The sequence below is a fragment of the Leucoraja erinacea genome, chromosome 37, assembly GCF_028641065.1.
Source record: "Leucoraja erinacea ecotype New England chromosome 37, Leri_hhj_1, whole genome shotgun sequence".
Lineage (NCBI taxonomy): Eukaryota > Metazoa > Chordata > Chondrichthyes > Rajiformes > Rajidae > Leucoraja > Leucoraja erinaceus.
Window position 1 is genome coordinate 11,374,750 of NC_073413.1, and position 27,882 is coordinate 11,402,631.

General features: G+C 50.3%; 1 protein-coding gene across 2 annotated transcripts in view; it reads right to left on the reverse strand.

The window, feature by feature from the left end:
* Positions 1-3,949: 3,949 nt before the first annotated feature.
* The window catches only part of LOC129713974 (epidermal growth factor receptor kinase substrate 8-like protein 1), a 50,216-nt gene continuing 26,283 nt past the window's right edge, over positions 3,950-27,882 (reverse strand). For both annotated transcript variants that reach the window (XM_055663411.1, XM_055663412.1), the window contains 15 exons: positions 27,241-27,320; positions 24,785-24,951; positions 23,731-23,792; positions 22,630-22,765; positions 20,517-20,605; positions 19,866-19,940; positions 19,380-19,525; positions 16,940-17,084; positions 13,737-13,777; positions 12,098-12,191; positions 10,981-11,121; positions 9,965-10,076; positions 9,026-9,206; positions 8,311-8,443; positions 3,950-6,570 (listed from right to left, as the gene is read on the reverse strand). In XM_055663411.1, the coding sequence (XP_055519386.1) occupies positions 6,484-6,570; positions 8,311-8,443; positions 9,026-9,206; positions 9,965-10,076; positions 10,981-11,121; positions 12,098-12,191; positions 13,737-13,777; positions 16,940-17,084; positions 19,380-19,525; positions 19,866-19,940; positions 20,517-20,605; positions 22,630-22,765; positions 23,731-23,792; positions 24,785-24,951; positions 27,241-27,320 (1,689 nt within the window). In that variant the 3' untranslated portion in view covers positions 3,950-6,483. The remainder of the gene's footprint in view (positions 6,571-8,310; positions 8,444-9,025; positions 9,207-9,964; positions 10,077-10,980; positions 11,122-12,097; positions 12,192-13,736; positions 13,778-16,939; positions 17,085-19,379; positions 19,526-19,865; positions 19,941-20,516; positions 20,606-22,629; positions 22,766-23,730; positions 23,793-24,784; positions 24,952-27,240; positions 27,321-27,882) is intronic.

The following is a 27,882-nucleotide window of genomic DNA, read 5'->3' on the forward strand; positions in this document are numbered from 1 at the left end:
TAGTTGTTGGGTGGACGGTGAGCTGGAGATTCATGGACCTCCGGCCCCTGCTCCTCACCGGAGTCTCTGACGTTACAGGGACCGGTTGCGGACATCAGTCAACGTGATTGGCGACTCATACGGAGCAGGCATCGTCCACCACCTATCCGCGGGCGAGCTGGCCGCCATCGATGCCCAGCACGCTGCCCGCAAACCACCTGGAGATGACCAAGACCAGGCCCTCGCTTGACCACCAGACCGTCTACGAGATGGACATCAAAGCGCCACTGCCCGACGCCGGATACAACGTCATTCCCACCGAGGATACCAAGTAACATTCCCCACTTTGGTGACCTCACCCCATCCCCCACCCCCCACCTCCACCCCCCCCTTCCCCACCCCATCACCCCCCACCCACTCAATACACACCACCCCCAACCCCAAAACCCACCCACCCACACCCCACCACCACACCTCCACCCCCCCCACCCACCTCCACCCCCCCCTTCCCCACCCCATCACCCCCCACCCACTCAATACACACCACCCCCAACCCCAAACCCCACCCACACCCACACCACACCTCCACCCATCACCCCCATACACACCACCCCCAAACCCACACACCCATCCCACACCCCCCCACCCACCTCCACCCCCCCACATCCCACCCCCATCATTCCCCACCCACTCAACAACACACCACCCCACAACCCCTACTCCAACCCACCCACCCCTCACCCACTCCCCACACCACCCATCACACCTTCCCACACCCACCCCTGCCCTTGGCCGGATAGTCCTGATCTCACTGGGACTCCCCCACCATGTTCCCGATGTTGGGGGAGTCCAGAACCAGGGGCCACACACACATAGTTTAAGAATAAGGAGTAAGCCATTTAGAACGGAGACGAGGAAACACTTTTTCTCACACAGAGTTGTGAGTCTGTGGAATTCTCTGCCTCACAGAGGGCGGTGGAGGCAGGTTCTCTCTGGATGCTTTCAAGAGCGAGCTAGATAGGGCTCTTAAAGATAGCGGAGTCAGGGGATATGGGGAGAAGGCAGGAACGGGGTATTGATTGGGGATGATCAGCCATGATCACATTGAATGGCGGTGCTGGCTCGAAGGGCCGAATGGCCTCTACTCCTGCACCTATTGTCTATTGCCAATTGCCACTCATAGAAACATAGAAACATAGAAATTAGGTGCAGGAGTAGGCCATTCGGCCCTACTAGTAGGCCATTCGGCCCCACTCCAGATCCTTGTCGCCACTGTAACTAACTGCTGCCCCTGTGACCCCTCCCCGCAGATTCTCGACACCAAGGAGGAGGGGGCCGAGGAAGATGACCATGAGATGGAGGGGTTGTTGGAGGCTGAGGAGCTGAAGAACAGCGACGAAACGCTGCCTAACTGCGACGTGGAGAAGGCGGAAGGAGGGAATGGACAAGAGGAATAATGTGGTCTCAGCCTTTTCTTCCCCAAGTAGCGAGCTGCTGCAGTAACCCCTGGTCATAGGTAGCGACCCAAGACTCCGTTACAACCAACTGGATGTTAGACATGTTACCCAATGTTCATTGTACGGTTTGTGAGATGGTTTCCTTAAGACGCAACTATTGGAATCCAAGGGGCATCTTTTTCACACAGAGGGTGGTGGGTGTATGGAACGAGCTGCCAGAGGAGGTAGTTGAGGCTGGGACTATCCCAACGTTTAAGAAACAGTTAGACAGGTACATGGATAGGACGGATTTGGGCCAAAGGTGGGACTAGTGTAGATGGGCCGGTGTGGGCAAGTTGGGCCGAAGGGCCTGTTTCCACACTGTATCACTCTATGACTCTATGTTGGTGAACCAGCATCTGGAGTATTTTGGTCAGTTAGGGTAGTGTGGATGGGGCATGTTATGGTGAGCATGGGCAAGTTGGGCCGAATGGCCTTTTTCCACACCATATAACTCTGTGACTCGGTAAAGTTAGGGTTGAGAAACATGGGGCAAGTATCGTTACACAGAGGGTGGTGAGTGCCTGGAACACAGGCTGGGTTGAACCAAGTCTAATAACAAAGTGTGCAGGACTAAACCTCTAGTGTTGCCCAGACTCTGACTATGCAACAGCCACACACACACACGCTACCCCTCAACATAGGAGTGAAGGATGTGTTCTTCTGTTCCCTGGGTTTTACATTCAGCGCTGTCCCTGCCCTCTGAACTTGCCCCTATTTCTCATAAATGTAAATATATGTGATGTATTTCATCATGTGTGTTGTGCATAAGTCTGCGAAGAACCGTGAATAAACCCGACTTACCTTTTAGAGTTCTCTGTGTTTCCCCCGAGTATCGTTCATCTATTGTTCGTTGTAGTCTCGTTCGCTGGGCATAGCGAAATTCTTTAGCGCGACCCACAAATGGGTGGTGCAGCGGGTAGAGCTGCTGCCTCACAGCGCCAGAGACCCGGGTTCCATCCCGGCTACGGGTGCTGTCTGTACGGAGTTTGCACGTTCTCCCCGTGACCTGCGTGGGTTTTCTCCGGGTGCTCCGGTTTCCCTCCACACTCCAAGGACGTGCAGGTTGCCAGGTCTGGACCCTTCTTCAGATTAAAAGGTGTAGGAAGGAACTGCACTTGCTTGTTTAAACCGAAGATGGACACAAAATGCTGGAGGAACTCAGCGGGACAGGCAGCATCTCTGCAGAGAAGGAATAGGTGACGTTTCTGGGCGAGACCCTTCTCCAGACTGATAAGGGATAAGGGAAACGAGAGATATAGACAATGATGTAGAGAGATAAAGAACAATGAATGAAAGATGTACAGAAAAGTTACGAGGATGAAGGAAACAGGCCATTGCTGGGTGAGAACGAGAAGCTGGTGCGGCTTGGGTGGGGGAGGGATGGAGAGAGAGGGAATGTCGGGGCTACCTGAAGTTAGAGAAATCACTATTCATACCATGTTCAAGAAGGAACTGCAGATGCTGGAAAATCGAAGGTAGACAAAATTGCTGGGGAAACTCAGCGGGTGAGGTTTGTGTGTGCGTACGTTTGTGCGTGTGTGTATGTTTGTGCGTGTGTGTGTGTATGTGCGTGTGTGTGTGCGTACGTTTGTGCGTGTGTGTGTGTATGTTTGTGCGTGTGTATGTTTGTGCGTTTGTGTGTGTATGTTTGTGCGTAAGTTTATTTATGTGTGTGTAGATTTGCGCGTGTGTGTGTAAATTTGTGTGTGAGTGCGTGTAGGTGTGTGCGTGCAGGTGCATGCGCATAGGTGTGCGCGTACATAAATGAATACGTTTATTGGCCAAGTATTCACATACAAGGAATTTGCCTTGGTGCTCCGCCCGCAAGTGACAACATGACGTACAGTGACAGTTAGGAACGACACATAAAATATTAATCATAGACCATTATTAATGAAACATTATTATGTAATAATATTATGTAGGTATGTGTGTGATGATGTGTGACAGTGTGTGTGTTTGTGCGTGTGTGTGTGTGTATATGTACATGCACACGATTGTGTGTGTGTGTATATGTACATGCACATGATGTGTGTATATATGTACATGCACACGATGTGTGTATATATGTACATGCACACGATGTGTGTGTGTGTATATATGTACATGCACACGTGTTTGTGTGTGTGTGTATATGTACATGCACACGTGTGCTTGTGTATATGTACATGCACATGTGTGCTTGTGTATAGGTACATGCACACATGTGTGTGTATATGTACATGCACACGTGTTTGTGTGTGTGTGTGTGTATATGTACATGCACACGTGTGTGTGTGTGTATATGTACATGCACACGATGTGTGTTTGTGTATATGTACATGCACGTGTGCGTGTGTGTGTGCCGTTTACAGCGTACTATGTTCACATATTCTGTTGTGCTGCTACAAATAAGAATATCATTGTTTGGTCAGGTACATACAACAGTAAAACACTATTAAATCTCACTACTAAAAAAAACAGAGACCAGCTTTTCCTTCCTCAGGATATTTTCTTTATTGATTTTTGTCATAGCTGCTGTGTGCAGGCCTACACGGAGTGGGCTAGTCTAGACCACCCAGAATGGCCTCCTTCAACGCTCATAAAAGCCCCTGTGAAGCACACAGAAGCCTGGCAGCCCGGAGAATAAATATGTACATTCCATTTGATACAACTACACAAATTATATACATAACCACATTATTGTTTATTTGCAAGCAGAGAGTAACTAAATGACCAGCCCACTGCCTGGTGGATAGACACAGAATGCTGGAGTATTTGTAGCCATCTTCACTAACCCGAATTCTGCAGTTCCTCTGACACTATGCCACATAGAGTTTAGTTTAGTTTTAGAGATACAGGGCAGAAACAGGCCCTTCAGCCCATCGAGTCTACGCTGACCAGCGATCCCCGCACACTAACACTATCCTACACACACTGGGGACTATTTACACACACACACCAAGCCAATTAACCTACAAACCTGCACGTCTTTGGAGTGTGGGAGGAAACCGAAGATTTGGGGATTTCGGTCACAGGGAGAATGTACAAACTCCGTACAGACAGCACCAGTAGTCGGGATCGAACCCGGGTCTCTGGCGCTGTGAGGCAGCAGCTCTACCTGCTGCACCACCGTGGCTGCCTGGAGCAACCCTTAGTTTCCCTCTCTCTCGCTATCCCTCCCCTTCCCAGTTCTCAGTCTGAAGGAGGGTCACCTATTCCTTCTCTCCGTCCCGCTGAGTTACTCCAGCACTTTGTGTCTATCTATGGTTGAATAACGTGGAATGGAAGGCAGCAGACTTTCATAGAAACATCAAAAATAGGTGCAGGAGTAGAGGCCATTCGGCCCTTCGAGCCAGCACCGCAATTCAATATGATCATGGCTGACCATATTTGAATGCTTACTGACATTACACAAAGACACCATAGCAACCAGGATCATTTAACTCATTCTAAAGTGGGAACATGAATAGCAGCACCTGGATAAACCAACAACTATCTTAGTTTTTTAGAGATACAGCGTGGAAACAGGCCCTTTGGCCCATCGTGTCCGCGCAGACCAGTGATTACCCCGTACATTAACACTATCCTACACACACTATCCTACACACACTATCCTACACACACACACACACACACACACACTATCACACACACAATCACACACACAATCACACACTCACAGGACAATTCCTCACCCGTAGCCAGGATCGAACCCAGGTCTCTTGTGCTGCAGGTGCTGTAAAGCCCCCGTCCCACTTCGGGAAACCTGAACGGATGTGCGGTTCCTGGTGGTTGCCAGAGGTTGCAGATAGTGGAAGCAGGCAGGGAGACTGACTAAAACCGTCTCGGAAACCTTGGGTGGGGCGCAAAGTCTCCAGAGGTTTCCATTCAGGTTTCCTAAGTGGGACAGGGGCATAAGGCGGCAACTCTACCGCTGCGCCACCTTGCCGCTCAGTTGCCCAATCACAGCTGGGGAGAAACGGTCTCAGAATCGGCGGCAGATGTTGTTAGTCTTGCCAAACCCTCACCTCCCACAACCCTGCAGGTAGGTCCCTCACCTGGCGTTGAAAATACTTTGATGGTTCACACCAGGGATCATCGGAGACCCACACAAACACTGGGTTTGCTATTTGTTAGCTTAGTGTAGTTTGGATACAGGGCGGAAAACAGGCCCTTCTGCCCATCGAGTCCGTGCCGACTGGCGATCCCCGCACATTAACACTAACCTACACATTCAGATACTAGATACACACACACACACACACAGACAGAGACACACAGACAGACACACACACACACACAGACACACACACACACACACACAGACAGACACACACACACACACACACAGACAGACACACACAGACACACACACACAGACACACACACACACAGACACAGAGACAGACACACACAGACACACACACACAGACACACACACACAAACAAAAAAAATTGCAATTAGAATTTACAAACCCAATCAAAACAGAACAAAGATCTATAAATTATCCTCTTGGTTTGCTCTTCACCGTTCATCGAAAGGTTGCCCATCGATGCTCAAACCTCTGCCTCCTCATCGTCATCTCCTCTCCACCATCCGCCAATGGTGCCCATGGGTATATATGGACATCTATCTGCCAGCTTGGTTGTCGGATATGGAAGATGGGGCCTCGTCGTGAAAGGAACGTTTGTGGCCAAAAAGTATCATCTCCTTCCTCCTTGTTCTGACAAACTGCTGACCAGCTCCATCTGCCCAGCGCCCGCCAGTGGTCAACTCTGCCGTTGGACAGCGGAGAAGGCGGCCATCGCGATAAGAAGTCGCTCAGAAATCCCACACCCCCCCTCCCCCCAACGTGGCTTCTGCTGATCAAAGACGATAAATATGGGACTGAGATTCGTCCTATATACAATATCCTATGTACAAAGTCTCTGGGTGATACAGAGGGGCCTACAGTACTAACATAGCACATCTGTACGCCGGATCTTGGTGTCGGGAGGGAGTGTAGACTCTCCTCCCTTCTCCTCACAATGTGGACATTTTTATATCCGAGTCCACCTTCTTCTTCTGTTTCTGCATGATGGCTTCCAACTCCGTTATACTCCGATTTTCCTGCAAGACATTCATCACCACATTATTGATCAGGATTGGAAAAGCCCATTGATTAGATCGATCGTGGACAGTTGGTGGGGGGGGCGGCTAACCTTTCGTGGGCTACGAAGAATGAGGACAGAGGGCAGTGTTACTGCCTCGCGGCTCTAGGGATACCCCTGGTTCGATCCAGACTACGGGTGCTGCCCGCGCGGAGTTTGCACGTTCTCCCCCCGACGTGGAAAGCCCAGAACAAAAACGGGGCCGACAACTAGGGGCTAGTGGAGTCAAGGGATATGGGGAGAAGGCAGGCACGGGTTATTGATAGGGGACGATCAGCCATGATCACAATGAATGGCGAATGGTGCTGGCTCGAAGGGCCGAATGGCCTCATCCTGCACCTATTTTCTATGTTTCTATGTCTATGTTTCTAACTGATGACCTCAGGAAGGGTGGAGCCCACAATGGTCCATTGTTGGTCGGGGAAGACGTGCTAACACTAGAATGCGGACAGTGGGACTAATCGGACGACTAGGTTTGAATTGAATGCAACATCTCCAAGTTTGCGGATGACACTAAGCTGGGGGGCAGTGTTAGCTGGGAGGAGGATGCTAGGAGGCTTCAAGGTGACTTGAATAGGCTGGGTGAGTGGGCAAATGCATGGCAGATGCAGTATAATGTGGATAAATGTGAGGTTATCCACTTTGGTGGCAAAAACAGGAAAGTAGACTATTATCTGAACGGTGGCCGATTAGGAAAGGGGGAGATGCAACGAGACCTGGGTGTCATGGTACACCAGTCATTGAAAGTAGGCATGCAGGTGCAGCAGGCAGTGAAGAAAGCGAATGGTATGTTAGCATTCATAGCATAAGGATTTGAGTATAGGAGCAGGGAGGTTCTACTGCAGTTGTACAGGGTCTTGATGAGACCACACCTGGAGTATTGCGTACAGTTTTGGTCTCCAAATCTGAGGAAAGACATTCTTGCCATAGAGGGAGTACAGAGAAGGTTCACCAGACTGATTCCTGGGATGTCAGGACTTTCATATGAAGAAAGACTGTATAGACTCGGTTTGTACTCGCTAGAATTTAGAAGATTGAGGGGGGATCTTATAGAAACGTACAAAATTCTTAAGGGGTTGGACAGGCTAGATGCAGGAAGATTATTCCCGATGTTGGGGAAGTCCAGAACAAGGGGTCACACAGTTTAAGGATAAGGGGGAAATCGTTTAGGACCGAGATGAGAAAAACATTTTTCACACTGAGAGTGGTGAATCTGTGGAATTCTCTGCCACAGAAGGTAGTTGAGGCCACACAGTTCATTGGCTATATTTAAGAGGGAGTTAGATGTGGCCCTGGTGGCTAAAGGGATCAGGGGGTATGGAGAGAAGGCAGGTACAGGATACTGAGTTGGATGATCAGCCATGATCATATTGAATGGCGAATGGTGCAGGCTCGAAGGGGGAATTTATTGTCACTGCCGCTGGTCGATGTGTCACTCGCTGGTAAATATTGATATGTGGTTGTATCGGTCTTCATCAAAGTCTTTATTTAAATCCAGTAAATAGTTAGTAAGCCCAGTGCAAACCACACAACAAGTGCCAGGACTTGGCACACCTATCCCCTGCCTCTCAACACTTGGGCTCGAAGGGCCGAATGGCCTCTTCTCCTGCACTTATTTTTTATGTTTCTAGGTTTGGGAAGGAGGGGGAATACAGGAATTCTCTGCAATAGGAGTTGGGTTGGGAGGAGAGAGTTGTACCTCGAGCCATGCCTTGTGGACCATCACCTGGCTGTAGACCCTTGCTCCTTCTTCTGGACTCACTGATCTCAACTCCTCCTTCTCCAGTGAGAAGAGCTGAGCTCCAGTCAGGATCCCAAGTGAGTTCACCGTCCTGAGAGAGAGACACACAGACAGAGAGGGAGAACGTTTACTTTAGAGATACAGCACTTTGGAGTGTGGGAGGGAACCGAGAATCGCTGAGAAACCCCTCGCGGGTCACGGGGAGAAGATACAAACTCCGTACAGAGAGCGCCCGTAGTCAGGATCGAACCTGGGAACTCTGGCGCTGTGAGGCAGCAACTCTACCCGCTGCGCCACCGTGGTTAAAGTTGGCCATTAACCTCCCCAAAATGTCTGTGCAAAGTCTCCACTCCCCCGAAACGTCACCTATTCCTTCGCTCCACAGATGCTGCTGCACCCACTGAGTTTCTCCAGCATTTTTGTCTACCTTCGATTTTTCCAGCATCTGCAGTTCCTTCTTAAAGATAGTCCGAGGGTCACCAACGAGGTAGATAGTAGTTCAGCGCTGCTCTCTGGCTGTGGGTGGGGTGGTTCAGTTGCCTGATAACAGCTGGGAAGGAACTGTCCCTGAATCTGGAGGTGTGAGTTTTCACATTTCTGTACCTTTTTGGCCGAAGGGCGATTTTTTTTTATTTAAAAAAAAAAAAAATTTAAAACCAGTGATGCTACTTACATTTGGTTAAAGCCTTTGGCTTCCAGCCAGGTGCCGACGTCACTTGGAGAGGAGTTGTAGTCCAGGGGGACTGAGGTGTCCAGGGTCTTGTGTACGTGGAAGGACTTGGCTTGGCTGGTGCGACCATTAGCGATTCTCAGCAGCAGCTCTTCATTCATGACGTTGATTTGGGAGTTACGTTCTGAGGAGACAATGTCACCACCAAGTTAGAGACTGCAGCTGCTGCAGGGATCACCACCATGTCGACACCACTCCGGGGCCCAGGGTCATAGAGTGATACAGTGCGGAAACAGGCCCTTCGTCCCCGACTTGCCCACCCCCACCACAGGTGCAGCAGAGATTCACCAGGATGTTGCCTGGGCTTGTGTTATAGGGGCTGGTTGGTTCGATGCGGACTTTAAACTTTGTGGTGTAGGAAGTTCAGGGGCATGGATTGTGTGCGTGTGCGTACATGTATGTGCGAGTGTGTGTACATGTATGTGTGTGTGCGTGTGGGCACAAGTGTGTGTTGTGTTATGAGGGTATCTCACGTGTGTGTGTGTGTGTGTGTGTGTACATGTGTGTGCGCGTGTGTGCGAGTGTTTGTGCGTGTGTGGACCCAAATATGTGTTGTGTTACGAGGGTATCTCACGTGTGTGTGTGTACATGTGTGTGCGCGTGGACATGTGTGTGGGGATCTGTGTGGGGACATGTGTGTGTGGACATGTGCGTGCGCGTGTGTGTGGACATGTGTGGACATGTGTGTGGGGACATGTGTGTGTGGACACAAGTATGTGTTGTGTTACGAGGATATCTGACGTGTGCGCTGGATACTGGGACGAGACTGCACGCTGTGGCGGGGGGGGGTGGGGGCAGGTTATTCACAGGGGCCCGTTACCCAGTGAGGGAGGGGCGGGGGCTACACTGGGTCCCGGCCGTTCCCCGTTCCCCACCCCTCACCTTTCTCCACCTGTGTCACCCCCAGGGCCTCGGCATCCCAGGGTGGGGCCATGCTGACGGCCTTCTTCTGTGGCGTGGGTGGGGGAGTTCCCTTGGCCTTCTTCCGTAACTCCTGTAAAAATAAAGCCCAGCGTTATGTGCGTGTACGTGTGCGTGTACGTGTGCGCGTGCGTGTGCGGCAACAGTTTACAACAGTTAAACCCCTGTCCCACGGTACGAGTTCATTCTGAGAGTTCTCCCGAGTTTGCCCCGATTCGAACTCGGAGATTTACGGTAATGGCCGCTCGTCTGTACTCGGGGCCACATCTAACTCCCTCTTAAATATAGCCAATGAACTGTGTGGCCTCAACTACCTTCTGTGGCAGAGAGTTCCACAGATTCACCACTCTCTGTGTGTGAAAAAAAAATGTTTTTCTCATCTCGGTCCCAAAAGATTTCCCCCTTATCCTTAAACTTTTGTTCTGGACTTCCCCAACATCGGGAACAATCTTCCTGCATCTAGCCTGTTCAACCCCTTAAGAATTTTGTAAGTTTCTATAAGATCCCCCCCCCCTCAATCTTCTAAGTTCTAGCGAGTACAAGCCGAGTCTATCCAGTCTTTCTTCATATGAAAGTCCTGACATCCCAGGAATCAGTCTGGTGAACCTTCTCTGTACTCCCTCTATGGCAAGAATGTCTTTCCTTTCTATCCAGAGCTACTGTCTGTCCCGCTGAGTTACTCCAGCATTTTGTGTCTATCTTCGGTGTAAACCAGCATCTGCAGTTCCTTCCTACGCATCTTGGCCAGGCTCAGGAGCAGACTGAGAGAGAGTTCCCCCCCCCCTTCTCCCTTACCCTCCCCACTCCCTGCCTTGTGCCCCAATACCCGGATCATGGGACTAAAACGCAAGTGGAACTTGAGGAGCAGCCCCTTCAGATATTCGTACAGGGGCCGCAAGCTCTCGCACTCCGTGAACAGGTGGAGCACTCGCTGCAGAAGTAGCGCATGTTACACCTGCCAGGTAACTGCACATTACCTTGGGGGTCACCTGTGAGTACAGGGCATTGTCATCCAGTGTTTCAGGTGCGTGCAGGGGCTCCAGGATGTTGAAGGGAATGTAGCCCACCTGCCCGCTCTGGTTCCCCACCTTCCACCAGCGCTTGGTGTCGTCCAGAACCTGCGGAGAACACACATGGCACATGCGGTCAGCGATAACACACGCCCAGCGCAAACACGCCATGACATAAACTCCAACCAAACCAGCCAGAGGGTGGAGAATCTGTGGAGGCCAAGTCAATAGATATTTGGATCACTAATGCCCCTGTCCCACTTAGGAAACCTGAACGGAAACCTCTGGAGACTTTGTGCCCCACCCAAGGTTTCCGTGCGGTTCCTGGAGGTTGCAGGTGGTTGCCGGAGGTTGCAGGTAGTGGAAACAGGTAGGGAGACTGACAAAAACCTCCATTCTCTCAGCATATGACAGTCCCGCCATCCCGGGAATTAACCTTGGTCCGCGCCGACCAGCGATCCCCGCACGCTAACACTATCCTACACCCACTAGGGACAATTTACATTTACACCAAGCCAATTAACCTACAAACCTGCACGTCTTTGGAGTGTGGGAGGAAACCGAAGATCTCGGAGAAAACCCACGCAGGTCACGGGGAGAACGTGCAAACTCCGTACAGACAGCGCCCGTAGTCGGGATCGAACCCGGGTCTCCACCACTGCATTTGCTACAAGGCAGCAACTCTACCACTGCGCCCCAATGTTTTAGGGGGGGTCCAGAATCAGGTGCAATATTTAAGAATAAGGGGTCGGCTTTTTAGGACTGAGATGAGGAAAAATCTTCTTCACCCAGAGAGTTGTGAATGTGTGGAATTCTCCGTCACAGAAGGCAGTGGAGGCCGATTCACTGGATGTTTTCAAGAGAGAGTTAGATTTAGCTCTTAGGGCTAATGGAATCAAGGGATATGGGGCATAAGGAATAGATTCTTGATTAGTACGGGTTAGTGTAGGGTTATGGGAAGAAGGCCAGAGAATGGGGTTAGTAGGGAGAGATAAGACATGATTGAATGGTGTAGTAGGCGGCTAGATGGGCCGAATGGCCTAATTGTGCTCCGAGAACGTATCGTCATCCAGAGGGCACTCACCTCCACCACTTCCCCAGTGAGCACAGAGAGCTCGCTGCTATTCCGTGCCACAAAATCATAGCTGCATCTCATCTTCTTTCCAGTCTCGTGGTTCCTGAGGGGAGGGGGAGGGGAGGACAGCCGTTACTCTGGGATGTCGGGAGGGGGTGGGGATCTCTGTCGGCATTGCACAAGTTATAGACAATAGACAACAGGTGCAGGAGTAGGCCATTCGGCCCTTCGAGCCAGCACCGCCATTCAATGTGATCATGGCTGATCATCCCCAATCAGTACCCCGTTCCTGCCTTCTCCCCATATCCCCTGACTCCGCTATCTTTAAGAGCCCTATCTAGCTCTCTCTTGAAAGCATCCAGAGAACCTGCCTCCACCGCCCTCCGAGGCAGAGAATTCCACAGACTCACCACTCTCTGTGAGAAAAAGCGTTTCCTCGTCTCCGTTCTAAATGGCTTACCCCTTATTCTTAAACTGTGTGTGGCCCCTGGTTCTGGACTCCCCCAACATCGAGAACATGTTTAGCCCTTAACAATCTTAAATGTTTCAATGAGATCTCCTCTCATCCTTCTAAACTCCAGAGTGTACAAGCCCAGCCGCTCCATTCTCTCAGCATATGACAGTCCCGCCATCCCGGGAATTAACCTGGTGAATCTACGCTGCACTCCCTCAATAGTTGATGGGCCAAAGGGCTTCTTCCCGGTCTCTGCTGGCGAGAGTTTCCACCTGGGGTCACAGGAGGGAGGGTAGAGTGGTCCATGCCAGCGAGCGGGCAAGATGAGGGCATCACACGTTGACCATCGGGAGAGCTTGGCGTCAGAAACTCGAGACAATGGCCATTCATCCTGCTCCACAGAAGGCCACCTACACTAGTCCCACCTGCCTCAGTTACTCCTCTGGCAGTCCCTTCCACACACCCACCATCCCCTGGGTAGAAAACGTTGCCTCTCATAAGTGATAGTAGCAGAATTTGGCCATTCGGCCCATCAAGCCTACTCCACCATTCAATCATGGCTGATCTATCTCTCCCTCTCAATCCCATTCTGCTCTCCCACTTCTCCCCATAGCCCCCGACACCTGGACTAATCAACGATCTTCGACAATTCAGTTTCACTGTACATGTATAGTGACAATAAATGGCATATCATATCGCATATCATCTATCTATCTCTGCCTTAAGGTGGACAAAAGTGCTGGAGAAACTCAGCGGGTGCAGCAGCATCTATGGAGCCAAGGAAATAGGCTAAGTTTAAGGAAATAGGCAACGTTTTGGGCCGAAACCCAAGGGGTTTCGTCCCGAAACGTTGCCTATTTCCTTCGCTCCATAGATGCTGCCGCACCCGCTGAGTTTCTCCAGCATTTTTTTTGCACCTTCGATTTTCCAGCATCTGCAGTTCCTTATCTCTGCCTTAACAATATCTGACTTGACCTCCTCAGCCTTCCCCAGCTCCCCCTTCACCTTAAACCCATGTCCTATGATTGTTCTTATCGCCCTACTCTGCAGTAGAGATGCGTGCGTTCCCCATATCTATTCCCCTCCTGATGTTCTACACCTCTACAACATCAGCAGCATCTGCAGTTCCTTCCCACACATTGCCACGTCTAGGCTCCAGCTAACACAGAGTGGGGGGTGAGGAGCGCCACTTACCCATTGGTCAGCTTGATGGGGACCGTCTGAGGGCCAGATTGCTGTAGGACAAAAAACAGGCAGTCAGTCAGAAGAATGGATCGACTGGGCTTGTATTCACTGGAGTTTAGAAAGATGGGAGGGGAGCTCATGGAAACATATAAAATTCTTAAAGGATTGTACAGGCTAGATGCAGAAAAAATGTTCCGTTTAGTTTAGAGATACAGCATGAAAACAGGCCCTTCGGCCCAATAGATAATAGGTGCAGGAGGGCCGGCCATTTAGGACTGAGATGAGGAAAAAATATCTGCACCGAGAGTTGTGAATCTCTGGAACTCTCTGCCACAGAGGGTAGTTGAGGCCAGTTCATTGGCTATATTTAAGAGGGAGTTAGATGTGGCCCTTGTGGCCAAGGGGATCAGAGGGTATGGAGAGAAGGCAGGTACGGGATACTGAGTTGGATGATCAGCCATGATCATATTAAATGGCGGTGCAGGCTCGAAGGGCCGAATGGCCTACTCCTGCACCTAATTTCTATGTTTCTATGAAACACTTTTTCTCACAGAGAGTGGTGAGTCTGTGGAATTCTCTGCCTCACAGAGGGCGGTGGAGGCAGGTTCTCTGGATGCTTTCAAGAGAGAGCCAGATAGGGCTCTTAAAGATAGCGGAGTCAGGGGATATGGGGAGAAGGCAGGAACGGGGTACTGATTGGGGATGATCAGCCATGATTATATTGAATGGCAGTGCTGGCTCGAATGGTCGAATGGCCTACTCCTGCACCTATTGTCTATGTTTCTATGAGAAGGGATAGCAGTTACTTTCTGCAGCAGCCGGGAAGAAACATATGAGCTTCTTGTGAAGTATAAATCAGTACAGTTTTACTGAAGGGTTTATTGTGGGGAATCTGCACTACCGCCTGCCCCTCCAGGTGGCAGCACTGAGCTTAAAGAGGAACAGCTAGACTCAGTACCGCCACCCAGAGGGAGTTAATGGAATTGGAGCCGCCACTGTCTAACACAGAACATCACCCACCACCAATGCATTTAGATATCCAAGGTAGACACAAAATGCTGGAGTAACTCAGCGGGTCAGGCAGCAGCACCTCTGGAGAAGGAATGGGCAATGCTTCGGGTCGAGACCCTTCTTTGCGTACAGTTTTGGTCTCCAAATCTGAGGAAGGACATTATTGCCATAGAGGGAGTGCAGAGACGGTTCACCAGACTGATTCCTGGGATGTCAGGACTGTCTTATGAAGAAAGACTGGATAGACTTGGTTTATACTCTCTAGAATTTAGAAGATTGAGAGGGGATCTTATAGAAACTTACAAAATTCTTAAGGGGTTGGACAGGCTAGATGCAGGAAGATTGCTCCCGATGTTGGGGAAGTCCAGGACAAGGGGTCACAGCTTAAGGATAAAGGGGAAATCCTTTAAAACCGAGATGAGAAGAACTTTTTTCACGCAGAGAGTGGTGAATCTCTGGAACTCTCTGCCACAGAGGGTAGTTGAGGCCAGTTCATTGGCTATATTTAAGAGGGAGTTAGATGTGGCCCTTGTGGCTAAGGGGATCAGGGGGTATGGAGAGAAGGCAGGTACAGGATACTGAGTTGGATGATCAGCCATGATCATATTGAATGGCGGTGCAGGCTCGAAGGGCCGAATGGCCTACTCCTGCACCTAATTTCTATGTTTCTATGTTTCTTCAGACTGAAGAAGTGGTCTCACTGGGTGTTTGGTGGTGAGTAGTCGCCCAAAGTATCTTTTTCTGGTCGCCCCTGGATTTTCAACATGTTGAAAATTTTCGGCAACCTGCCGAGACTATGAAGGGTGACGGCAATAGATCGCGTAAATGCACAGAGTCTTTACCCCAGAGTAAGGGAATCAAGAATTCCCTAGGTGGTGAATTCTCAAGAAGGTTCTTTGAGCCAGCAACAAGCGGTGCTGGCTCGAAGGGCCGAATGGCCTCCTCCTGCACCTGTTTTCTATGTAAGAACCAGAGGATTTTATGGGAAGATGGGAAAGGTTTAATAGGAACCAGAGGGGCAACCTTTTCAACACAGAGGATGATGGGTGGATAATTGAAGCATGATGAATAATGAAAGGCCTGGACAGAGTGGAATAGAGAAGATGTTTCCACTAATGGGAGAGTCTAGGATTAGAGGTCATAGCCTCAGAATAAAAGGATGTACCCTTAGGACCTTTACCCTTAAGAATAAGGAATAAGCCATTTCAGATTCAGATTCAATTTTAATTGTCATTGTCAGTGTACAGTACAGAGACAACGAAATGCATTGGAAATGCATTTAGAACGGAGACGAGGAAACACTTTTTCTCACAGAGAGTGGTGAGTCTGTGGAATTCTCTGCCTCAGAGGGCGGTGGAGGCAGGTTCTCTGGATGAGCTAGATAGGGCTCTTAATAATAGCGGAGTCAGGGGATATGGGGAGAAGGCAGGAACGGGGAACTGATTGGGGATGATTAGCCATGATCACATTGAATGGTGGTGCTGGCTCGAAGGGCCGAATGGCCTCTACTCCTGCACCTGTTGTCTATTGTGTCACTCTAGGGATGAAGGTTCCTCTGGTAGGATGAGGAGGAGAAAGATTTACTCCTTGGGATCTCTGAGGGAATAGAGAAGGGACCTCACACCTCAGATACTCCACCCTGCCCACCCCTGACCTGCCGAGGATGAGCCAGGGTCAAAGGCCATGACCTGGGTCGCGACCCCGTGCCTACCATTTTACTAGAATGTTGCCTGGGTTTCAGCAACTAAGTTACAGAGAAAGGTTGAACAAGTTAGGGCTTTAATCTTTGGAGCGCAGAAGGTTAAGGGGGGACTTGATAGAGGTTTTTAAAATGATGAGAGGGATAGACAGAGTTGATGTGGATAAGCTTTTCCCACTGAGAGTAGGGAAGATTCAAACAAGAGGACATGACATGAGAATTAAGGGACAGAAGTTTAGGGGTAACATGAGGGGGAACTTCTTTACTCAGAGAGTGGTAGCGGTGTGGAATGAGCTTCCAGTGAAGGTGGTGGAGGCAGGTTCGTTGGTATCATTTAAAAATAAATTGGATAGTTATATGGATGGGAAGGGAATGGAGGGTTATGGTCTGAGCGCAGGTATATGGGACTAGGGGAGAATACGTGTTCGGCACGGACTAGAAGGGTCGAGATGGCCTGTTTCCGTGCTGTAATTGTTATATGGTTATTATTATATGGTTATACCTGCATGCGGAGGAACTCGTGCTTGTGCTGGAGTTCGACGGGGTCATCCCAGGGGGTGTTGTTAGGGTCCAGCCGGTCGGGCACCCACCCAGAGCGGAAGGATGCGGTGTAGGGGGCACCCCACTGGTCAGGGGGCCACTCCAACCTGCGGGCATGGAACACAAGATCGACCGGTCAGAGCTCAGCTACATCACCTCAACACGGACCTCATGTCCTCTCCACCAAAGCCAGGCCCTGGTCTCTGGGTGGAGATCTTCGACCGAGATAGGTGGTCTTCCAAGTATCACCTCACCAACGTCTTGTACAGGGCAGCACATCACAGCGCCAGAGACCCGGGTTCAATCCCGACTACGGGCGCTGTCTGTACGGAGTTTGCACGTTCTCCCCGTGACCTGCGTGGGTTTTCTCCGAGATCTTCAGTTTCCTCCCACACTCCAAAGACGTGCAGGTTTGTAAGTTAATTGGCTTGGTATGAATGTAAAACATGTCCCTAGTGGGTGTAGGATAGTGTTAGTGTGCGGGGATCGCTGGTCGGCACGGACTCGCTGGGCCGAAGGGCCTGTTTCCTCACTGTATCCCTAAACTAAACTAATAACATAACATCACGTCCCAGCTTCTAACTCCAACCCCCGACTGATGAAGGCCAGCATGCTGAAAACCTTCTTCACTGCCCCCATCTAGATTTAGTCTTTAGAGATACAGCGCGGAAACAGGCCCTTCGGCCCACCAAACCAGCGATCCCCGCATACTATCCTTCACCCTCTAGGGACAATTTTATAACTTACCGAAGCCGATTAGCCCTCAAACCTGCACGTCTTTGGAGTGTGGGAGGAAACCGGAGCACCCGGAGAAAACACACGCAGGTCATGGGGAGAACGTGCAAACTCCGTACAGACAGCGCCCGTAGTTGGGAGAGTAGAAGAGGTGGAGAAATGGGTGGGTGGATAGAGAGATGGGTGGGTGGGTGGATAGAGTGATGGGTGGGTAGAGTGATAGATGGGTGGATAGAGAGATGGGTAGATAGAGAGATGGATGGATAGAGTGTTGGATGGGTAGAGTGATGGGTGGGAAGAGTGATGGGTGGGAAGAGTGATGGGTGGGAAGAGTGATGGGTGGGAAGAGTGATGGGTGTGGGAGTGATGGGTGGGAAGAGTGATGGGTGGGGGAAGAGTGATGGGTGGGTAGAGTGATGGGTGGGTAGAGTGATGGGTGGGTAGAGTGAGTGATGGGTGGGTAGAGTGATGGGTGGGTAGAGTGATGGGTGGGTAGAGTGATGGGTGGGTAGAGTGTGATGGGTGGGTAGAGTGATGGGTGGGTAGAGTGATGGGTGGGTAGAGTGATGGGTGGGTAGAGTGATGGGTGGGTAGAGCGATGGGTGGGTAGAGCGATGGGTGGGTAGAGCGATGGGTGGGTAGAGCGATGGGTGGGTAGAGCGATGGGTGGGTAGAGCGATGGGTGGGTAGAGCGATGGGTGGGTAGAGCGATGGGTGGGTAGAGCGATGGGTGGGTAGAGCGATGGGTGGGGTAGAGCGATGGGTGGGTAGAGCGATGGGTGGGTTAGAGCGATGGGTGGGTAGAGCGATGGGTGGGTAGAGCGATGGGTGGATAGAGCGATGGGGGGATAGATAGAGTGATGGACGGGTAGAGTGATGGACGGGTAGAGTGATGGACGGTAGAGCGATGGACGGGTAGAGCGATAGACGGGTAGAGCGATGGGTGGGTAGAGCGATGGGTGGGTAGAGCGATGGGTGGGTAGAGCGATGGGTGGGTAGAGTGATGTGATGGGTGGGTAGAGCGATGGGTGGGGTAGAGCGATGGGTGGGTAGAGTGATGGGTGGGTAGAGTGATGGGTGGGTAGAGTGATGGGTGGGTAGAGTGATGGGTGGGTAGAGTGATGGGTGGGTAGAGTGATGGGTGGGTAGAGTGATGGGTGGGTAGAGTGATGGGTGGGTAGTGATGATGGGTGGGTAGAGTGATGGGTGGGTAGAGTGATGGGTGGGTAGTGTGATGGGTGGGTAGTGTGATGGGTGGGTAGTGTGATGGGTGGGTAGTGTGATGGGTGGGTAGTGTGATGGGTGGGTAGTGTGATGGGTGGGTAGAGTGATGGGTGGGTAGAGTGATGGGTGGGTAGAGTGATGGGTGGGTAGGTGTGATGGGTGGGTAGTGTGATGGGTGGGTAGTGTGATGGGTGGGTAGAGTGATGGGTGGGTAGAGTGATGGGTGGGGTAGAGTGATGGGTGGGTAGTGTGATGGGTGGGTAGTGTGATGGGTGGGTAGTGTGATGGGTGGGTAGTGTGATGGGTGGGTAGTGTGATGGGTGGGTAGTGTGATGGGTGGGTAGTGTGATGGGTGGGTAGTGTGATGGGTGGGTAGTGTGATGGGTGGGTAGAGTGATGGGTGGGTAGAGGTGTCAAGGCCAGCGCAGGTTGGCATCACCTACCTGGGTTTGGTCCAGTGGTCACCCAGCGACTGCCACAGTGTGTCCTCCGTCTCGTTGAGGGTGTCGGTCAAGAGGTGGACAGCGTCATTGGTGAGGAACGGGCTGGACACTGAACTGGCCACGTCCAGACCAGCCGTCTGCACCATCTGTGGGCAGGAACGCAGTGGTCAACACGGGCGAGTATCGGTGGCGATGGGCGCCTCAACGCTACGAGGTTCTGGACCGATGGAAACAGGCCCTTCGGCCCACCGAGCCCATGCTGTCCGTCAATCACCCAGTCACACCCGCTCCATTGAAACATATATGAGATTGTTAAGGGTTTGTACACGCTAGAGGCAGGAAACATGTTCCCGATGTTTGGACAGTCCAGAACCAGGGGCCACACACACACACACAGTTTAAGAATAAGGGGTAAGCCATTTAGAACGGAGACGAGGAAACACTTTTTCTCACAGAGAAGGGCCGCACTACTTGATAGTGACCTACCACATCAAGGGGTCCGAAGAGGAAGTGGACGAGCTCCGTGGCATTGGGGTTGACAATGTTGGTTTTCACACGAGCCTGAGATGGAGAGAGAGACAGAGAGAGCTTGCATTAGTTCAATTCCAGACTGATGCATTAAAGGGGCTAGGATAGACCCTTCCCCACACCAATGTCACCTTCCAATCCTGATCCCCTCCATTGGACCCCAAATATCACCACTGCCTCAGACAATAGACAATAGGTGCAGGAGTAGAGGCCATTCAGCCCTTCGAGCCAGCACCACCATTCAATGTGATCATGGCTGATCATCCCCAATCAGTACCCCGTTCCTGCCTTCTCCCCATACACCCTGACTCCGCTATCTTTAAGAGCCCCATCTAGCTCTCTCTTGAAAGTATCCAGAGAACCGGCCTCTGAGGCAGAGCATAGTGCTAGTGTACGGGGTGATGGCTGGTTAGCATGGACTAGGTGGGCCGAAGGGCCCCGTTTCTTCACTGCATCTCTAAAGAAAGTCAAAGAGTCTAGAGTCCGTTCCACACTTGGAGGCCGGTGAGGAGCCAGCACTAGGAGCGGGTAGATGGCAGAAGGGTGGATCGGAGGCAGTGATGGTCCCATACCATCACTCAGAGAGAGCCATGTGGATCTCACGCTTACCAGCAAACTGAAGGAGTACTTGTACTTCTGAAAGACTTCGACAAACTCTTCCTGAGAGGGCGGTCTTGCTCTCAGTGTCAACATGCCCTCTGAAAACAAGCAGAAAGTCCCGGGTTAACAGGGTCGGTGGGTGAAGATAGACACCTGGAGCAACTCAGCGGGACAGGCAGCATCTCTGGAGAGAAGGACTGGGTCGAGACTTCTTCAGACCCCACACACCAACACCATCCTACACACAATTTACACATACACCAAAGCCAATTAACCTACAAACCTGCACGTCTTTGGAGTGTGGGTGGAAAGCCTGAGAGAACCCGCGCAGGTCACGGGGAGAACGCACAAACTCCGTACGGGCAGCACCCGTAGTCAGGATCGAACCCGTGTCTCTACCGCTGCACCACCGTGCCGCAAACATGTCATATCTACAGCATTAAAGATCTGTCGATGTTCTGGTTGGGTTGCCCCTGGGCCTGTCTGAGCTGGCCATCCGCAAGACATGGTGCCAGGATTGTGACATAGTTATTTGAGAATATTTGTTCTATGGTGGTGGATTTTATTTTACTAGTATAGCTGGGCCAACATGTCCCAACTATACTAGTCACAGAGTGATACAGCGTGAAATTAGGCCCTTCGGCCCAATTTGCCCACACCACCCAACACGTCCCAGCTATACTACATAGAAACATAGAAATTAGGTGCAGGAGTAGGCCATTCGGCCCTTCGAGCCTGCACCGCCATTCAATATGATCATGGCTGATCATCCAACTCAGTATCCCATCCCCTGCCTTCTCTCCATACCCCCTGATCACCTTAGCCACAAGGGCCACATCTAACTCCCTCTTAAATATAGCCAATGAACTGTGTGGCCTCAACTACCTTCTGTGGCAGAGAGTTCCAGAGTTTCACCACTCTCTGTGTGAAAAAGGTTCTTCTCATCTCGAGTCACAGAGTGATACAGCGTGGAAACAGGCCCTTCGGCCCAACTTGCCCACACCGGCCAACATGTCCCAGCTATACTAGTCACAGAATTGTATTGTAAATAGTATATTGAAAATATCTCAATAAAACTATTTTTGGTTAAAAAACAGACCTGTGGCAATTTAAGCAGCAACAGGTCAAAGGTAGATCTGGAAGGGCAGGTGTGTCAAACATTCAGGATAAATGCAGCATCCCCCCCCTCTCTCTCTCTCTCCATTCCTCCCCCACCCAAGTCACACCAGCTTCTCGTTCACACCCAGCAAACAGCTAACAATGGCCAGTTTCCTTAGCCATTGTCACTTTTTTTGCATCTATCATTCATTTGTTGTGCATCTCTCTGCATCTCTCTCGTTCCCCTCTCCCCCGACTCTGTCTGAAGAAGGGTCCTGACCCGAAACATAGAAACATAGAAATTAGGTGCAGGAGTAGAGGCCATTCGGCCCTTCGAGCCTGCACCGCCATTCAATATGATCATGGCTGATCATCCAACTCAGTATCCCGTACCTGCCTTCTCTCCATACCCCCTGATCCCCTTAGCCACATCTTACTCCCTCTTAAATATAGCCAATGAAGTGTGGCCTCGACTACCCTCTGCGGCAGAGAGTTCCAGAGATTCACCACTCTCTGTGTGAAAAAAGTTCTTCTCATCTCGGTTTTAAAGGATTTCCCCTTTATCCTTAAGCTGTGACCCCTTGTCCTGGACTTCCCTAACATCAGGAACAATCTTCTTCTGCATCTAGCCTGTCCAACCCCTTAAGAATTTTGTAAGTTTCTATAAGATCCCCTCTCAATCTTCTAAATTCTAGAGAGTATAAACCAAGTCTATCCAGTCTTTCTTCATAAGACAGTCCTGACATCCCAGGAATCAGTCTGGTGAACCTTCTCTGCACTCCCTCTATGGCAATAATGTCCTTCCTCAGATTTGGAGACCAAAACGGTACGCAATACTCCAGGTGTGGTCTCACCAAGACCCTGTACAACTGCAGTAGAACCTCTCTGCTCCTATACTCAAATCCTTTTGCAATGAAAGCTAACATACCATTCGCTGACGTCACCCATTCCTTCCCTCCAGAGATGCTGCCTGTCCCAACCCGCTGAGTTACTCCAGCATCTACAGCTTTTCCCCGACACATACCTCCGCTTTCCTTCACGGTTTTCTTCCTGCCCATTCTGCCCTTCTTCCTCTGATCCAGAATCTTGAAGGCCTCAGCACTTTTCTGGAGCCGAGCCATGAAGCTCTCGATATCGTCGAACGTGTGGTTCAGGATCGCCTGGAGAATCATAAGGTCACAAGGTCATTGGAGCGGAATTAGGCCATTCGGCCCGTCAAGTCTACCCTGCCCTCCGATCACGAGTTTTGCTCAAGTTTCCAGCATAGAGGCCACAGTTCATTGGCTATATTTAAGAGGGAGTTAGATGTGGCCCTTGTGGCCAAGGGGATCAGAGGGTATGGAGAGAAGGCAGGTACGGGATACTGAGTTGGATGATCAGCCATGATCATATTGAATGGCGGTGCAGGCTCGAAGGGCCGAATGGCCTACTCCTGCACCTAATTTCTATGTTTCTATCTGCAGTTCCTGGTGTCTCTGGTTTATGAGATTCATCTTGTAGAGTTAGTTTAGTTATTCAGCGCGGAAACAGGCCCTTCAGCCCACCGAGTCTGTACCGACCAGCGATCCCTGCACTTTAGAAACATACAAACATAGGTGCAGGAGTAGGCCATTCGGCCCTTCGAGCCTGCACCGCCATTCGATATGATCATGGCTGATCATCCAACTCAGTATCCCGTACCTGCCTTCTCTCCGTACCCCCTGATCCCTATCTAGCTCTCTCTTGAATGTATCCAGAGAACCGGCCTCCACCGCCCTCTGAGGCAGAGAATTTAAGTCAAGTTGCCTTAAGGCGAGAGGGGAAAGATTGAATAGAAACCTGAAGGGAGACTGTTTCACACAGAGGTCGGTGTTTGTATGGAACGAGCTGACAAAGGAGGAAGTTGAAATAGGGGCAATAACAACATTTGGACCGATACATGAATAGAAAATGTTTTGAGGGATGTTGGCCAAACAGGGCGAGTTTAGATAGGGCATCTTGGTTGGCATGGGCAAGTTGGGCCGAAGGGCCTGTTTCCGTGCTGTGTGACTCTAGGGCACTAATGGTAGGGCCAAGTTGAAGAGCCGACTGAGATGGGAGATCTATTGGAGACTAGGTGCTCTGGCCAGCTGGCAATGGGACTCACCACGTCTCGTGACATCCTGTGTTCCACCGTGTCCACCAGGTTCCTGTCCGCGCCGTTCCAATCTGCAACAAGAACCAAATGTGTGTAGGAAGGAACTGGGTTACACCGAAGATAGACGCAAAACGCTGGAGTAACTCAGCGGGACGGGCGGCATCTCTGGAGAGAAGGAATGGAGCGTTTCTTCGGAACCAATCTGAGGTCCATCAGAAGGAACATGTGGCTTGTGATGGGGACGGAGTTAGATTGCAAAGACCGGATATTTTTTGTACTTTAGACTTGCCACGTTGTGGGCCGATGGGCCTGTTTCTGAAGTTTAACTCATCTCCTCAGCTGCATGTGGTCTATATCCCTCCATATAACCATATAACAATTACAGCACGGAAACAGGCCATCTCGGCCCTACAAGTCCGTGCCGAACAATTTTTTTTTCCCCTTAGTCCCACCTGCCTGCACTCATACCATAACCCTCCATTCCCTTCTTGTCCATATGCCTATCCCATATGCCTAATAAATGCATTTTGTTGTCTCTGTACTGTACACTGACAATGACAATTAAAATTGAATCTGAATCTGAATCTGAATCCAATTTATTTTTAAATGATACCAATGAACCTGCCTCCACCACTTCCACTGGAAGCTCATTCCACACCGCTCCCACTCTCTGAGTAAAGAAATTCCCCCTCATATTACCCCTAAACTTCTGTCCCTTCATTCTGAAGTCATGTCCTCTTGTTTGAATCCTCCCTATTCTCAAAAGGAAAAGCTGGTCCACATCAACTCTGTCTATCCCTCTCATCATTTTAAAGACCTCTATCAAGTCCCCCCTTAACCTTCTGCGCTCCAGAGAATAAAGACCTAACTTATTCAACCTATCTCTGTAACTTAGTTGTTGAAATTGCTACAACAGAACAGGAACAGGCCATTTAACCCACAACGTGTAAAGTCTAAAGTATTAAACAAAATAACTGAACAGATTGGCAGATGACAGAGAGTAAATGATGGGAAGGTCGGGCTCGGAGATCGCTGGAAGGAATGAAATAACCGAGTTGCCTACCTGTGAGGTCGGATGAAGTTGTCGGAGATGGTGGGAGAGGCGATGAGCCTTGACTCCTGATCAAGGGGTTGTAGGTGATTGGGGCTTTGGGAGCCATCTTTGGGGAAGGGGTGAGTGGCAAGGGGGGGGAAGGGGAGTTCTGTTCATTCATCCTCTCCTGATTCAACCTGGAAGCAAGGATGACAGGTAAGGATGACTCGGTACAAGAACTGTTCCAGAGCCGCTGTCTGAAAAAAGCTCAGAGAATAGCTAAGGACAAACTGCACCCCCTCCACACACACCTGGATCTCCTGCCATCAGGCAAGAGATATCGAAGCATCAAAGCCCGGACTACCAGACTGCTAAACAGCTTCCTACCACAGGCTGTGAGGCTGCTAAACAGTCACTCTGCACTCACAGTCACTTGATTCTGTGGCTGGCACGGACACTTTAATAACTGGCACTGGCCACTCAAATCAGCGGCCCCGGACATTTTTTATGATTGGTTTATTGTATTTTAACATTGTGTTTTTACCTGCTTTTAACTATTTATACTGTTCCATCAGGGACTGGATTGTTTTTAGTGTTATTATGTGTGAAATGTTTTAAATTTCATGTGCGATGCTCCGCTATTCACTGGGAAACGTCTTTTCATTTTGCACTGTACAACTGTTGCTTGCACGATGACAATAAAGGTTGATTGATTGAGGATTAGACTGGGCAATAAAGGGGAGGAGGCTGTTCGGCCCCTTGTTCTTCATGCTGGCTTCACTCATAAATTCTAGGAGCAGGATTAGGCCATTCGGCCCATCTAGTCTACCGAGCCATTCAATCATACGACACGAGTTTAATTATTTAAGAAGGAAACTCATCTCTAAACTAAACTAAATATAAAATGCACCAATGTGTTTAAGAAGGAACTGCAGATGCTGGAAAATCAAAGGTAGACAAAAATTGCTGGAGAAACTCAGCGGGTGCAGCAGTATCTATGGAGCGAAGGAAATAGGCAACGTTTCGGGCCGAATAGTAACCATTTCAGGAAATAGGCAACGTTTCGGGCCGAATATGAACCATTTCAGGAAATAGGCAACGTTTCGGGCCGAAACCCTTTCGGGTTTCGGCCCGAAACGTTGCCTATTTCCTTCACTCCACAGATGCTGCTGCACCCGCTGAGTTTCTCCAGCATTGTTGTGTACCTACAAGTTTATTAATCCCAGGGGGGGGGGGGAATATTGATCTGCCAACAGTCATAAACACACAAGATATGTGAAATATGAAATTAAAGTGACGTGGAAAAGATTGGGGAGATGTGTAAAGATTTGGGGGCGGGCGGGGGGAGAATCAGTCTCAGTCTACCCCACGGCAGAAGGGAGGGGGGTTGTACAGTTTGATAGCCACAGGGAACAAGGATCTCCTGTGGCGTTCCATACTACATCTTGGTGGGACCAGTCTGTTGCTGAAGCTGCTCCTCAGGTTGACCAGTGCATCACGGAGGGGGTGACCTGTATTGTCCAGGATGCCCTGCATCTTTCTAGTAGACACCCTGCCTATTTCCTTCAAGGGTTTCGGGCAGACTGGATAGACTTGGTTTATACTCTCTAGAATTTAGGAGATTGAGAGGGGATCTTATAGAAAACTTACAAAATTCTTAAGGGGTTGGACAGGCTAGATGCAGGAAGATTGCTCCCGATGTTGGGGAAGTCCAGGACAAGGGGTCACAGCTTAAGGATAAGGGGGAAATCCTTTAAAACCGAGATGAGAAGAACTTTTTTCACACAGAGAGTGGTGAATCTCTGGAACTCTCTGCCACAGAGGATAGTCGAGGCCACAGTTCATTGGCTATATTTAAGAGGGAGTTAGATGTGGCCCTTGTGGCTAAGGGGATCAGGGGGTATGGAGAGAAGGCAGGTACGGGATACTGAGTTGGATGATCAGCCATGATCATATTGAATGGCGGTGCAGGCTCGAAGGGCCGAATGGCCTCTACTCCTGCACCTAATTTCTATGTTTCAAAGGCTCCAAAGCCTTCCTGTAAGATGTTGACCAGGACAACATACTATGCTCTAAATGTGTACATTGTTGAGAAGAATGGGAAGGGTTGGGGAAATCAGTTCAGTCTAGTTTAATGTCACGTGTAACGAGGTACAATGAAAAGCATTTGTTGCGTGCTAACCAGTCAGCGGAAAGACAACACATGATTACAATCGAGCCGTCCACAGTGTACAGATACAGGATAAGGGAATAACGTTTAGTGCAAGGTAAAGTCCAATCAAGGATAGTCCGAGGGTCGCCAATGAGGTAGATAGTAGTTCAGGACTGCTCTCTGGTTGTGGTAGGATGGTTCAGTTGCCTGATAACAGCTGGGAAGAAACTGTCCCTGAATCTGGAGGTGTGTGTGCATTCGTTTTCACACTTCTGTACCTCTTGCCCGGTTGAAAACCAGACAGAATCTGTGGAGGAATCTTGCAGGGACTCACCTGAGCGCGTTAGGTCTCTCAGCTTTCCCACTTCTCATGTCCGTGATGGCGCTGTTAATGTCGGACCTGATCAGGTCAGCCTGCAACGAGACAACAGGTCAGGTCAGGCCACTGGTCAAACACTTGGGTGCGACAGAGGTTCACCTGCATCTCCTCCAACCTCATCTATTGCGTCCGCTGCTCTAGACGTCAGCAGATCGACATCGGTGAGACCAAGCGGAGGTTGGGCGATCGTTTCGCCGAACACCTCCGCTCGGTCCGCAATAACCAAGCTGACCTCCCGGTGGCTCAGCACTTCAACTCCCCCTCCCATTCCCCATCCAACCTCTCTGTCCTGGGTCTCCTCCATGGCCAGAGTGAGCAAAACCGGAAATTAGAGGAACACCTACTCATATTCCGCTTGGGGAGCCTGCATCCTGCGGGCATGAACATTGAATTCTCCCAATTTTGTTAGCCCTTGCTATCTCCTCCCCTTCCTCAGCCCTCGGGCTGTCTCCTCCTCCTTTTTCCTTTCTTCTCCCTGCTCCCCCACACCCCCCATCAGTCTGAAGAAACATAGAAACATAGAAATTAGGTGCAGGAGTAGGCCATTCGGCCCTTCGAGCCTGCACCGCCATTCAATATGATCATGGCTGATCATCC